Here is a 15,175-nt window from a genome sequence, read left to right on the forward strand (position 1 = left end):
CCGCTCTGTGATTCAATTGTTATACGGTGGTGGGTGAGATGGATAACTACCCGTACGACAATAAGCATTTTATACCAGGCACCTCACTCATCTCAGCTGGGCTGGCTGGGAACAGCGTGTAGGCCTACAGTAAATAATGGTCACCTGGCCTGTTCATGCAAGCCTACTACTACTAGATTTCTACTAGTTTTTTATAGTGGAGGGTGATTGATTGTGACCAAAACCTACAGTATACTAACAATTGACTAACATTGCAGGATGCAGGCAGTTGTGACAATGGTACGCTACTGACAGCTACGTAAATGTTTACAATTCCTACACTAACAGTGCAGTGAACAGAGAAATTAATCTGTCCTAAGGAGTTTTTCATAATTTTTAAAAAACATTTTATTTACAGTTCCTTAAAGTTAAAGCCAGATGCCGTCTCCGCTGAACATATCCCCCACAAGATACAGACTGATCTTTTGGTCAGTGTTTCCATAAGTACATGTAGCTGCCTAACTTTGAAGAATTTTGTGTCACCATAGAATTACTGTATCATTCGCTCTCGATCTCTAAGACTCTACACTTGTAACACAGTTCAATAGCTGAAGTTTGTAAACTCAGAACTACGCGTGTTAATAAGATAACTTGAACAAATAGGTCTATGTATGTGCAGTAGGTAATTCATGTGGAGAAAGATGACAGTCTGCAGCACAAGAAAACAAAATATACACAGAACACAGTATTTGGGTACCAGTAATAAATAGATCCAAACAGGCAGCCTGTTTAATATTACTGGCCAAGTTAAATCATTCTTTTTGTTTCGGTGCCTGAGGCTGAGCTTACTTTTATACTTGGGTTCGATGTCTAGTCGCATGGTAAAAAACAACTTGTATTCCCCCCCCCCCAAAAAAAAAAAAAAAAAAAATGCCTACGTATATAAAGGACAGAAACAAAACAAGAATGATTTCAAAACAAATTTTAGAAAAAAGCGCAGTAAGAAATTACATTTGTATATGCCTTTATTGATGTTTATTAGAAGTCAAGATGAGGACTGTGGGTGGCCCTGTGTCTTCATATATTAAACGAGTACATACTATTGTGTCACAATAATCATATTTTTGCATCCCTGCAGTAACATAATTAACAGTTACAATGTCTAAAAATTAGCGTAGCAGTCAGTGTAATATATTCTGCTGGTTGAGGCAGTGCCAGTGGTCAGTGTGATGGTTAGGAAAAGCATGCATTCTCATGATGTCTGTGTAACAAAAATGGCAATTGACTTCAAATGTCACTCATCTACTGCTGATTGTGATGTAGTACCAGAAACTTGAAATTGTAGTAATGGTAGAGTACATGAAGGAAAAAAATAGAGATTTGCATAATGATGAAATTTAAGAGAAAATAGATTTTCTAATGTGTATCACATAATACACAAATTTGAATTATTGAATCAAAATAATTTTTGTTAATATGGTGTAAATATGTAATTACAGTAAGGATAATCCCCATTTATATGCACTTTGTGTAGAAGCCAACTTACATTACCGGTACATGTATGCCATGCTAATGTAATGCTTTGTAAAAGACCCAACTTCTCTTTGAATCGTATGACTGATACGTAGTCAGAGTAGGTGGACTCTTTCAGCCCTCCTCCCCCCAGAAAAAAAAAAAAGTACTGCTTCTGAACAGATAATATCTTATGATATAGGAAGGTCCAACAGTAATGATGATTATCATCAATATATGATGTTTTGGTGGCACATTACGAACACTTTCTCATCTGCTTGATTTTCTCTGTGCAATACAAGAGCGTATTGAACGAAAAACATTGGCCGATATATTGATTTCCCATAGGCTATCGTTGTTAGTGACCATGCAAAAAACTCTGTTCTTTCAGAGAGGTGAATCTCCCTGGTTCTTTCTTGTCTGTTGTACAAACGATTGCTAAAGTGTACTGTACTACACACAGTGTGTGAACTCCGTTTCACAAGTGTGCAAACATTATGCTAGTTGCTACATACACAGAACTTTTGCATTATTTAAAGAGTAGCAAGTTCTATCAAGTATTAAAGAGGCACTCCTTTTTCAGTGCAGAGTTGACTTCAAAGACTAGTTGAGAAGCACAATACTTTTGTACAATTTATTTCTATTTGAGGCATGCCATGCATACTTTTTGTACCTGTTTACCAAAATACCAGACCAGCAGGTCTTGTTTACCTGCACAGAAAAGTGTTTTTATCCGGATAATACTCGCTGCCATGATTGTAGATAATGATTTTTCATCTTTTTTTCAAAGCAGTGTATGCTAATACTTCAATCCCAAAAGAGAAAACAGGGTTTTAAAGGCCTAGCCCACTGATATTCTGTTGCCATGAAAAAAAAAAAAGAAAAGTACTGTATCAAAAAGATGAAAAGACACACAATGATGAACATCAAATCCTTGCATGATTGAAGCAGTCACCATCACTCTTTGTGCAATCTACGTAAGTGCAGCGTGTCTTTTTTTTTTGTGATCATCAGTGTAGGCGTAGTGGGTGTGTGGGTTGGCCATTCAAATATATTGTTTGCTTAGTCTGTGCAAGATTGATCACAAACCAGCCATGGCTCACTGTGGGATTCAAAAGTACATTTGTCTGATATGGGACAGGCAGAATAAAAGTAGAAGATTAGTATACGATTTTGAAATTACTATAAGATTTTTATGCTAAACCTGAGGTATTTTTTTTTTGAAAGCATTTCTGTTCTTGTTGCTGCTGTTGCTGTTCTTGTTGTTTTGTGTATGTAGACATACACCTGTAACCACTGCTCCATCTTTTACAAACGTGTCATTTTTGTCCAAGCTTCTCAGTGGCCTTTTGAGTACTTGTACACTGAGGTAGTGGCCCATATTTATAAAACAGATCTTGCAGATGTCTCTTTAAGAATCTAGTATGCACACAGTTCATTGCTAATGAACATCAGCAATGACACTCATAAACTTGTATTTGGTTGTGCTGTTACATATGACAAGAAGAAATGTGATGTATTTCATTTCAATCAAAAATGATGTGATATATTTCAATTCAATCAAAAATGATTTTATTTCCATATAAATTAATACAAAGTGATATGTACATAACTCTTACATGAGTACATGATATTTAAAGGAACTTTGAATCACATAGGTTTCAACAGCCACTCCCCCCCCAATTACCCCCCCCCCCCCAAAAAAAAACAAAAAAAAAAAACAAAACAAAACAAACACAACAACAACAAACAAACAAACAAACAACAACAACAACAACAACACACAAACAAAAGCCCCCTCAAAAAAAAAAAATCAGATCATGTGTGTATTCAAAGAAGCATAATGTAATTCAGCAACCCCCCCCCCCCCCAGGGGATGCTACATCCCATACCATTTTTTTTTTCTGCTTGCCTAGTCAGGCAAGCAGATTTTTAAATTATTGCAGTACACTTGCTAGAACATGAATTTTACTTGCCTGAAAAGAAAGTCCAAGAATATAGAAAATGATATAGAAAATCACTTGTTACCATTTTAATAACATAGCGCACATTGATTTGCCCCCTTAAACACACTGGAGTAGGTCTTTTACAAACTTAGTTTGATCGACTATTGGTGTTGCATTGCATTGAGGCTTCATCATGTAAGTGTTGGAATATTGCTGATTTGAAATGAAAGCACTTTGCATCCCTAGGCAGTCATTTTCTTAGGGTTTCTGCATGGTTGACTTGTGGGTTTGTGTGTGTATGTGTGTGTGTGTGGGGAGGGGGGGGGGTGATAAAAAGGTGGACCTTCAAAACTTTTTATTTGCCCAATAATTTCTTATTGTTCCAAAACACTTGCATGACTGTGATATTCACTTATCCCAGGCAATCAGGCAAGTGCTTATGTAGCACCTCCCCCCCCCCCACAAAAAAAATAATAAAATAAAAATGCAGTCGATACAGTTTGTAAAGACGATGAAATTTAATGGTATTTGATAACAAACACTTACCCAGAACATGTCAACTGGCATGTGATAGTGATGGTAGTCATGAGGGTGGCCCTGTTACTACGAGATTACACTGCGTATATTGCACAGCCAGCCATTAATTTCTAAGATTTTAAGCACTGTCTCATATTACTGTTTGCAATCCACTGGTACTTGTACATTAAATTGCCACATGCCTGTTTATGTGGCAATGAATAAAAGTTGAATTGAATAAACAAAACAAGCTCATCAGTTCTAGCTGTTTGTGTACATCTTACATTTAACAGTATTGCTTGCAAATATGTGATTTGCTAATGGTTTAGATTTACAAAATAAAGTGAAATTTGATTATGCCTAAACTTCCTTTTTTCTTCCATTTTGCAGATTATCTCTAGGGTTAATTTTTACTTGCATCATAGAAAATTCCATCTATCTTTCCAAATTCAAGGAAAAAGAGCTTGTCTAATCACATAGCTTCATATATCATGTTGAAATTCAACATTTCTCTTCTTTCCTTTTCAGGTGATGTTGTTTTGCAGAATCTCTTTATCAAGGAAGGAGCTTTGGTAAGAATTTCAAATTTCTCGTTCATGAAACATCTCAGTAGTTGTTTAGTATCGCAAAACAGGTGCATGTAAACAGAAAAATGGCTACCTACGCCTTTTAGGCAAAGAACATCTTCATGTCATTTGATGGAAGTTGAAATATTTTAGATATTGAATTAGCTATTGTAAACTCAAACATTTGATCATGAAATGAGTGATTCAGGGGTTCCAAGCCCATGAAACATCTTTTTGTTTGTTATTGTTCAAAGCAAAAGACCCTCACAAGCAACTTGCACAGGCCATTTTAAGAAAGCTAACACACATAGAAAAATCAGTGCGCTCTGACAATATTTTAATGAAAGTGTAATCATCTTTTAAGAGATGCTAAAGTCTTAAAGATGGCACATAATTCTCTACCGCTTTAGAGGTGCAGTTTAATGCTTCCAGGTTAGCATGCCTGTACAGTGACGGGGCATTAAACTGCACATTACTTGAATATGAGACCGTTCTGAAGCAAATAATTTTCACAGAACAATAGATATATAATGTACTCTTAAATGAATCCCACAAGGATTGAAACAATTATCCCCCAACATTCCCACTGTTTCCCACTGATCAGGTACTAGTCATCCCCTTTAAAGGGACTGTACAGTACTGGTTGAGGTGGGGATTCATGTTTTGAACATTCCTAAGTGAGATAATAAGAAACCTCTGATGAAATATGAAAGAGCATGTAATTTTAAGAAGGATTCAACATTTATTTGATGAAAATTGGTTTTCACATGGCTGAGATATCCAAAAATGTGATAATAATAAAAGGCGACAGGCCATGCCTTTTATTAGGATCTCTTTGTTTCACCTTTTTTTTTGGATATCTCGGCCATTTCAAAACCGATTTTCATCAAATAAACTTTGATACCCCTTAGAATTGCATGCTCTTTGACATCTCATAGAGTGGTTTCTGAATGTCTTGCAAAAAGTTAAAAGCTAAATCCTCACCTCAACCAGACCTGTACACACCCTGTAAGTGGGAAATACAAAAGAGACAGCACTAGGTGTGAGAAATCTGAGCAATTTAGAGACAAAAGTGTGAGCAAATAAAACATGTATTTTCATACACATTTTGAGTTTTCAGGAACAAAGTTAGCGTCCAAAGCTTTATGCAGTCAAACCTGTCTATAGCAACCACTGCTATTGCAACCACCTGCCGTATGCAACCACTAAACACGATTCCCCCCAAGAGAAAAGCCATTTTAACGACCCTGTCTATAGCGGCCACCTATCTACAACGGCCACTTTTTTTTTTTTCTGTGTAGCTCCTTGGGTGGCCACTATAAACAGGTTTGACTGTACATTGATTGCACATGCCCTGGTAAAATGAAAGCTTATTTTTATGTCATTTTAGAGTCCCAGTTGTCACAATTACATTTGGTTGGTTAATAATGACACCATCAAGAGGTACATGTGTAATCTGTCAAAGTTTAAAATCAATAATCCTGAATCTGTGTGTTCACTGAAATATTCATGCCGTGCTGTTGGATTGAATATATAAAAAACATATCTTGTTGATTTGACTTTCTGTGTCTCCCATATAACGTGAATCCAGGGCAATCTCTTAAATCGTGTTTGTATTTAAAACATTACCCTGAAACTGATTTTCATTCATCAAGTGCAAGGCAGGAGCCATACAAGCTTGTCACGTTCATTGTGTGCATTTAATTCACAATTGTGATTTAGGCAATGGGTATACCAGGGTATGTAAAAATCAAACTTAATAAGTGCTAGCAGCTAATGAGCATTTATGAAATTTTGTCAGTGGACATATCGTATCTGTGAACAAGCAGAAAAATGAACGTGTGGGAAACCATTGTAGGGAGGTGTGAGGAAATTGCTGTGTGATGTGGAGAGCAGCACTGTAGCCTATAGAGATATCCAGTGTTACAGTATTTGTGGAATGATGTAGGCATGGTCGCACTGATCAATAATAGATTGGTCCACAATGGCCAAAGCCCTGCTCAAGCCATCTCTCTGGGTCTGTCCGTAATGTTTTTTACACCTGCAACTCCAGCAGACACAACAAATTCCCAGCCCTCTTATTACCGGTATGTACGTGGTAAATGCTGGTACTTTCTATGTTCTCCTCCAGGCCAGGGTATACAGTTATTATGAGGATCGCTTCATATGCTTTTTAAGAGAGAGAGAAAGATTCAGACAGACAAAAAGGGGGGGGGGGGGTGGGGAGGGGCAGAGAGAGAAATGTGTGGGGAGAGTTTGAGTTTTTCTGTCTTTCCGTTCTGCCGTGTGTCTAGATGCAAGCTGAATGCTTATGATGTAGTCTGTGTGCCTATGTCCGATTTTGAGCCTAACCTGGTTTTACTGCCTGCCTGTTGATGGTTTTACCCTATTTTGGAAGTCTTAATCTGAATGTGGATGATGCAGCTCTTGCATCCTTGAGGGTTTTGAGATATATCCAAGGTAGCCATCAATTATGGCTGCCAAAATATGAAATTACTATGTAGTTTATTTCCTTATGAACAGTGAAAAATTTAACAGAAAAAATATGGTTAATATATTTCATGGATGCTGAATCCAGAGCTGGATGACACAACTCTTGCATCCTTGAGAATTCTTAAATATTCCAGATGCCCTCCAAAAATGAGCATTTCCATTATCCTTTTAAATTGTGAAAAATTGAAATCTTTAGATTTGATGGTTTTATCCCATATGAAGAGTGTTATATATCCAAATCTGGTTGATGGAAATCTTGCACTCCTGAGGGTTTTTAAATATTCAAGGTTTTTGATGGTCAGTTTGGCAACCATCTTGAATATCTCAAAACTTTCTAGAGCTGGGTTTATTATCTTTCCCATGTTTGAAATACATGTCACTACCCAGTATTAAAACACGTATGCAAAGGCCTTTTGGATCACGTTTCTTGAGCTACTGTGGTTATCATCTCAATCATGAATCAAGAGGGAGGCCATGTCCATGTGGAGGTCCATTGCACAGTTTGACCCAAGGAGCAGAGATCATGTTCTTGGTAGTGGTTGCCGTGTGTAGGTCCAAGTTATAAATGTGTTTCAAAACAACTTTGTGTTTATCATCTCCACAGAAATGTGTTTCTGGCTCAAACGCATTTGTGATTGCACTTATTTTTGAATGTCAGAAGGCGTTGCTAACATAATAATCAAAACAGCTTTGCCTTGAGTATCATCTGCCCAAATCTCCCTGAAAGTTGTTTGGAAACCTCAATTCTACTCCAGAAATGAGTAACTGATAAATGCACCCGAGGATCCATGAGTTGCATCAACCAGAATTGAATTCAGCACCTTCAAAATACGATAAAATCATCAACAAACATTGTGAGGAAGGTAAAAACAAGGTTCAGACTGTGATACCCAGACTAGTATGTGGTCAGGGACATTTTTTTTTTTTTTCCAAAGCTGCCGAGCATGGCCTTTTTCCATCGGTTGTTTCCGCTGACTGCCTGTCCCCCTGCCGTGATCTTGTGGTCTGAAAAATTGATGCATGGTAGCTGCAGCACGTGATTGCTTGTGCTGGTATGGATGATCATGGAGGTTGTAGCTTCTGTGTGAGGCTTAAACTTTCAAGTTGTAGTGTACTGTTAAAACTATGCACTAAATACCATATTGTTTTGTGTGTGTGCGCACATGTGTTTGGTTGTTTTTGGTAAAGTTCTTGTCTACACTACAGTATATGCATAGAATGCCAGTGGCAGTTTGCGAAAATTTCATGCCGAAAAAAAAGGCTGTCGGCTCCAATTCGCGAAATATTCATGCCGCAAATATATCATGTTTTACAGTAATACTTATGAATCTACAGACTGAGATCTTGTGTTTGTGTTTATAGACACAATGTCTCATAAGAGCTTATATCAAGTATTGGCTGATAAATCTTTTTTCCTTTTTTATCCCCACTATCTCTCATACTTTATAGGGGCCATCATGTAACAAAATGTACCCAATTATGGGAATTATGATTGTGTACACGTGTATACACTTAGTTGATAACCATTTTGTACCCTTTTTGTTACTCTACCCATTATTATTATTATTATTATTATTATTATTATTATTATTATTATTATTGTTATTATTATTATTATTGTTATTATTACTATCATTATTATTATTATTATTATTATGATTATTACTATTATTACTATTATTTATCATTTTCTGTGAGAAAATCAAGTCTGTGCAGGTATATATGTAATCACCCTATTCTTAATATGACAGTGTATTGTCAATATAATACTGACTTATTTTATCTACATCATTTACAGAGAATTTAATACTTTAGTACAAGGTCCACTTCACGTTGTCTGTAACAAAAATGTAATTCATAGTGTGCAGTGCCACGTTTTGACCTCAGAGATCCGTACAAATATGCATTGTAAATAAAGGTCTAGATGATATTGTTTGCAATCCAGAATAATTGCTACAGCATAGTTGTGTATAGTTGTATGACACTGTCTATAGAAGCCGTCTTGTGTAACCTCTCCTAGATCACCCCCAGTTTCACCCGAAGTTATTACCCAGGTATCTTAATCACGGAAAGCAAAATGTAACAAATTTGATATCTTGAAAACCCAATCACTCTGGCATTGAAAAGTGCTGTTTCAGCATTAAACTGTATAATACTTCAAGCAGTTTTCTGGTATAGCAATGAAAAAAAAAATGTCAGAGAAAAATGAGCAATGTCAAGAGTTTTTCTGCAGATTGATACTTGAAATTATAGTGAATATTGAATTACAGTCTTAGTTATAAATATTCTCTTTCTTGGCAGTTTGTTGTTATAGACACAGATATATCTCAGTTCATTTAAGGTATTGGCATTTGTATTGAAAGGAAAATACATGAACCCTTCTTTGTGAATTTCGTTATTAACTTATGATATCAAGAGAACCCAAAGCCATTTGCATTGCATTTCATTTTTTCCCATCTACAACCATCTCACAAGATGTTAGAGACAGACACATTGAATCATACCAGCACACATTGCATCCAAGAATCTTACAATGGTCACAATCATTTTCATAGTGTACATGGAGAATACACACCACAGAATAATGAAGATGAAAGTATTTGTACTTTAGTTTTTAAAAAAATGGAAGGATGTCTTGCAGTTATTCCTGTGGTAATTACAAAAACAAAAAACAAACAAAAAAATAAACGAAGGAAGTGAAAGATACCAACTGTCACAAACCCTACCATTTAGTTCAGAGAGATTGATTTCTTGCAGAATTGTTGAATGAAAATGTATGACAAATTCATTCTCGTAATGAACTGTCTGAGCTCGGCGCGTAAATTGCACATGCTGATTGTTCCAGCTGTCCCCATAGAACAAGAGCACTCATAAATCCAAGATAGACAATCAGTGTACATGCGCAGTCATATGCTATGTCAGTCAATCAGGCATAGCTGAGCCATGCTGTGCAAGTACTGCGTGTGGTGATGCCCGTTTTACACTTGCAACTGCATGCATCAGTAGCCCCAGTGGTAGGTATGCTCTTGTTGAACAGTGACTGATAATGTTCAAGTGTGGATGTTCCACTATGATGCAAAGCCCTCCAACAGACTAAGAAAACGTCAATAACCCCGGCGATATCTACCTTTTGATCGAAGATATAAGATAGTATTACATAAAACAAGGTAAAGATTTGTGCGCTCTCTTTTTTGCACTAGATTCATATGTCACATGAAATGCACAAAGATTTCCTCAGTGAAAATTTTGACTGACGTAAAAGTAAACGGCTTCTATAATTATGAGTAGACCCAAGGGCAATCATGTGCCGTGCTTGTAGGAAGAGTATCCGTACTGTACATTTCACAGGAAGACATCAAACTATAATGTTCCTATATCCTCCATAAATCAGAGTTTATTGGCATACTGTATGAAATGGGTTATTCCTTTCAGATGTAGAGTGGTCACATGTTTTAAATGTGAAAGGGGTTTCAGCAAGCTCCTGTTCTGAGCTCATCACATGGATGGGGGCTATGATTGATGATGATGAGGACATGGTACAGGTACAACTGTACTTGCTGTCTTTACAGCATTGCTGTCACACCACAATTGAAATGAGAAATGTACAGGAAATGTAATTTCCAGTTACCAGTGTTACAGAGTCTGGTGGCTGAAATCATTGTGGTCAAGTGATGATTTGAATAGAAAAGAGGATTTTTTTTTTCAGATAAATGGAGAAATTCACACAATAGTCAATTAAGGCTGTGTTCAACCATTGTGTACTCTGTAAAAATTGTGCATCTCTGCATTTGAATCACATTTTCTCCTGCTATCTTTGAGTAGAGTTATGCATCACCATGGAAACATTTATTTTCTTACTGAAGATCTGTACATTTTGCAAGCATTGGAAATGACCAAAGGATTATCTCCTTTCGTTCTGCATTGTTTTATCATGTTAATTTTTGTAACATCAATGAGACCTGTGCAGCAAATTTATCCTTTCATTATACTACAGGTTATATTTTTCTCACACTTCTATAAATTGTAAATGAGTCATATGATATACAAATGTATCCCTGGAAAAGGATCACTAATCAGAAGACGAAGCACATGGCGGGATGTGTACAAACGTGTGATAGACACAACAGTAGGTGGATGGGTAGCTTTGTCCTTGACATCAATGGGTATTGCTGCTTGCATGGCAGTCTGCAGGTACTGCTTTATTCTAGCCATCGGAAAAAGCTCTGTGTCTAAGCCTATTGTGTGATACCAATGTCGAGAGACGTCGTCAGTCCATCCCCAGACATATGCGCCTTCCCTGCTGGGACATTACATGCCGTCCAAGGAGTTCACCCTGTGGAACAGCACCATAGCATTATACAGTGTAGGCCTATACTATCACATATCAGAGAGCTGGCATTGAGTCGTGACCAGCATCTTTTACAGCCACACCTGTAATAGTGACCACCTAGGTACAGTGGTCATGGAGAGTAGATTGTACAGGGCAATAGTGCATTTATTTGTAGGCCTATTATACAGACTTTATGGACTGTACGTTATTATTATATGTGGAATATGTCTGTCTCAGCTATGACAATATTTTTTAATCATGTTTGAGGGGTAGTAATAGAGTTTCTGTTCGTTATTCAATCATGCAGAATCCACAAAAAAGCTATCAGTGTAATCTATTACATGTTAGCATGATATTGACATGAAATGATCTATGTGTGCATCTGCAACCAGTATCATTAATATTAAATACACATGATGTATACAAAATATGACACTATCACCCTTTGGTTACAAGCTCAGTAGCATTATATCAGTATGTTTACAATGTACAGAACTAGATCAAGGCCAGACTGAACAGCTAGTGATACTGAGAATCAAAACAGTTTCGCTTGTAATTATGATAACTATCCCCTTGTCTATGATGCAGATCTGTTGATACAGAGCCCAAGTTCTTATCTGTCATGGTGTTAGGTACTCAAAAGACCCTGCGATGCACTTTCTCTGTTCACTGTGGGTTTAGGACCTTGCCTGCAGCCCAGCAGATAATCAAATTATGACGAATCACAATTTCTTCATGCGACCTGTGATGCATGTCCTGAAAATGTAGGTAATAATTTGCTGTTACCATGGTGTTAATTGAAATTCTTGCAAGTAATTGTTTTCTGGCTGTTGCCATAGTAGGTTTTCTGCAATTATTACAAACCTCTAATTAGTCTAAATGAAACAGGCACATGGGGTTATTATTATTATTTTTTTTTTTTTTGTTATCATGGGCACATATACAATATATTCATTTTTTTTTTTTTCTGATAGATGATAAGTGGTGGGGGAGCAGGGAGGTGGGAAGAGAAGGGAGCAGATACAATGATCATCTAGAGACTTTTAAATGCTTTTGAGGGAGGTTGCAGATCCAAAGTCAAGGGACTTGGATCCCTCAGAAATTGGCATTTCGAACCCAGACATTAAAAAACATTCTGTATATAATAGGCCTATTCCAGAGAGCAAAAGTCATCATTGATACCCTAGGTTGGTCAAATTACATTTTACATTTAGAGAATAATGCATACCTTTAATTATTGTGTCATAAAATATCACCAACTGCACTGTGATGCACATTTCCTATCTTCTTCCTGTAAAGATACGCTTATGCTCAGTGCTTACATGTAGGCCTACCTAGAAGAAGTGTACATTCGGACCAAAAATATCAAGTGGTATTTTGTGAATGAGAATAGTACTGGACTGAAATACCACAGTGTCGATTACTGTGGTATTTATTACCAACAGTAATTCCAATGTGAATTCACCTACGACCGTTGTATCATGAATGGAATGTTGCTTGATGTATACAGCAATCCATGTAACAACATCATTTTTTAGCATCAGAACACTTTGTGGCTCTAAACAGTTCTCAGAAACATGCATCAGAAACAAGACTGCGTGCAAGTTCTTTCGAAAGCACGAAACCCCGTTTTCCTCTTTCGTATAATGATGCCCAGTCAGTGTATGTGTTGTATGCATGATGGGTTTACTTTACCATCCACTGCCTGAATTTAGAATGTCAGAGCCCAACGCTGATACTCATGCAGTAGACAAGGGGTAAAATAAGACACCCTTTAACTGTGACATTCTCTCTGCCCACAATGTATTCCGCACAGACTTTGCCTGTCTATGTGAGATTCTTCTCCCATCCCCAGGCCTGTGCCTTCAAGGTTGAGAGGCATTAGAAATCGGTTTGCGATTGTTAGTCAATGCTTCAGGACTTCTAATTTTCACTCTGTTTGTACTTTTTGGAATAATTAAGTCCTTTCCACATTGAAATTTTTTTTTCTTCCTTGAAAATCATATTTCATATCCATTAACCTCTGTGTAAACCATAACCATATACACAGGAATGTATGCACTCTCACTGTATGTTTAATTCTGAATGGTGAGAAGATAACCCAAATCAACAAAAGCTGGTACTGACACGTAGCGATATTGAGTCAATGAAGTGGAGGTTTATTCTTGCCAGAGCAAGGTTTGTGGTGATTTTCATGCCAGGAAAAAAAAAAAAGCATTTTGCCCCTGTTGTTCCATGAAAAATTGTGCTCCACAAACAGTCTACAATAGTAAATGACAAAAAAGATTGAAAGAAAGAAAAGATAACATCAGGTGAACCTAAGTATTTTGTTTGGTTTATAAAGTGATTGGTTTTGCATCCTAACCTTGACACAGACCATTATTTTAATTTGGTGTACCAGTATCCTGGTAAACACACTCTGTGTGACAGCCCGTGAAGTAGAGAGTGTCCAGTACAGTCTGTCGGTTTCACATGATCAGCATAGCATGACAGACAGAGACTTCAGAACATGGTGATGTCAAAAATTTACCAGGGATTTGTTCTCTAGTGTATGCCTGTATTTGCCCTATTTAGCCCCTTTTTGTAGAGCATTGTGATGTCAAGTCCTTGTGCAGTAGCACCATTTGTTATCACACATCCGTAGTATGTTTGTTTTGCTGTGTGTCATCATGCGTGAAGATATGGGAAGAAGGTAGATAGATAGAGATATGAGGCATGGAGGGGGGGAGCATTCATGACTTGCCATACGTGCATTTAACCCAGTTAGCATTTACGAAGTGTGCTCGGTTACAAACGTATCCTGGCACATGACCTAGATGCACGGAGCATTAGTGATATTCTCGGCCTTGCAACGACTCTCACAGACATTGGGCTATGCGCATGGGCCAAAGTATCTTCCTTGATTCACAGCTGCAATCATGATGGCTGCCTAATGAGGTCTTTCAGTTTCGTCTGATGTGAAAGCCCGTCATTGTATCTCAGAAATGACTTTAATAGAATGACTAGCCTCATGACTAATGCTCATTGTGAATGTAGAGTGAAGATGTGTCCAGACATCCTTGTCATAGCTTTAGTCTGGACAAAGAACTTATCACCTCTGCCGAGAATTTTGTTTTTACCGCCGTTTGTTTGTTTGTTTGTGTGCCCCCCCCCCCCCCCCCCAAATAAAAAAACTCAAAAAGTTGTGTAGGGATTTGCATGAAACTTGTACAGGAAAAGTCGATAATGACACAAGGAACAAATGATTAAAGACCTAATAAAATGGTTTAGGCATTTTTTTCTCAATGATGTAATAATATTAAATGTTAAATTCTAAGTAATTCTATGGTTGTGCGGGGTTTTTTACTGTTCTGAATTTTGTTCTATATATGTTAACATATTGGATGCAATTTCCTCGGTTTTGGAAAACTTGCTATACTTTCACCGCATGCGGCGCACTATCACTTCTAAATTGTGATGACGTCTAAGAACGGAATCGTTCACGACCAGTCTAGCCGTAGCCAGCGAGCTGGCAAGGCTATGCTAGCGCAGCGCAGCGACAGCCGGCCGGCGCGGCGGCTGCACTGGCTAGCGCTGGCGGGGGAGCGAGCTAGCGAGCGCATAGCAGGTGCTGCGCTGCACTATTGTCATAGGCTAAGCCTTTAGACAAAAGAATATTTAATGAACTGTATCGGATTTAATACTGCCAATAATACAGATTACAACTGTGGTACGCTTGGATATCCATTATTTTCGGCAAACTCGTGAAATAGGCCCCACCACTGCGTGTCTGTACTAATAGTAATACTACGGCGACTCGCCTGTTTCAGCCCCACCGTGTGGCGTTCATCTCG

At 37.6% G+C, this 15,175-nt stretch overlaps 1 protein-coding gene across 1 annotated transcript in view; it reads left to right on the forward strand.

Moving 5' to 3' along the window:
• The window catches only part of LOC140237699 (intermembrane lipid transfer protein VPS13A-like), a 121,465-nt gene that overhangs the window by 199 nt on the left and 106,091 nt on the right, over positions 1-15,175 (forward strand). Inside the window, exon 2 of the mRNA XM_072317624.1 lies at positions 4,482-4,525. Within this exon, the coding sequence (XP_072173725.1) occupies positions 4,482-4,525 (44 nt within the window). The remainder of the gene's footprint in view (positions 1-4,481; positions 4,526-15,175) is intronic.

Source organism: Diadema setosum, chromosome 14 (genome assembly GCF_964275005.1).
Source record: "Diadema setosum chromosome 14, eeDiaSeto1, whole genome shotgun sequence".
NCBI lineage: Eukaryota > Metazoa > Echinodermata > Echinoidea > Diadematoida > Diadematidae > Diadema > Diadema setosum.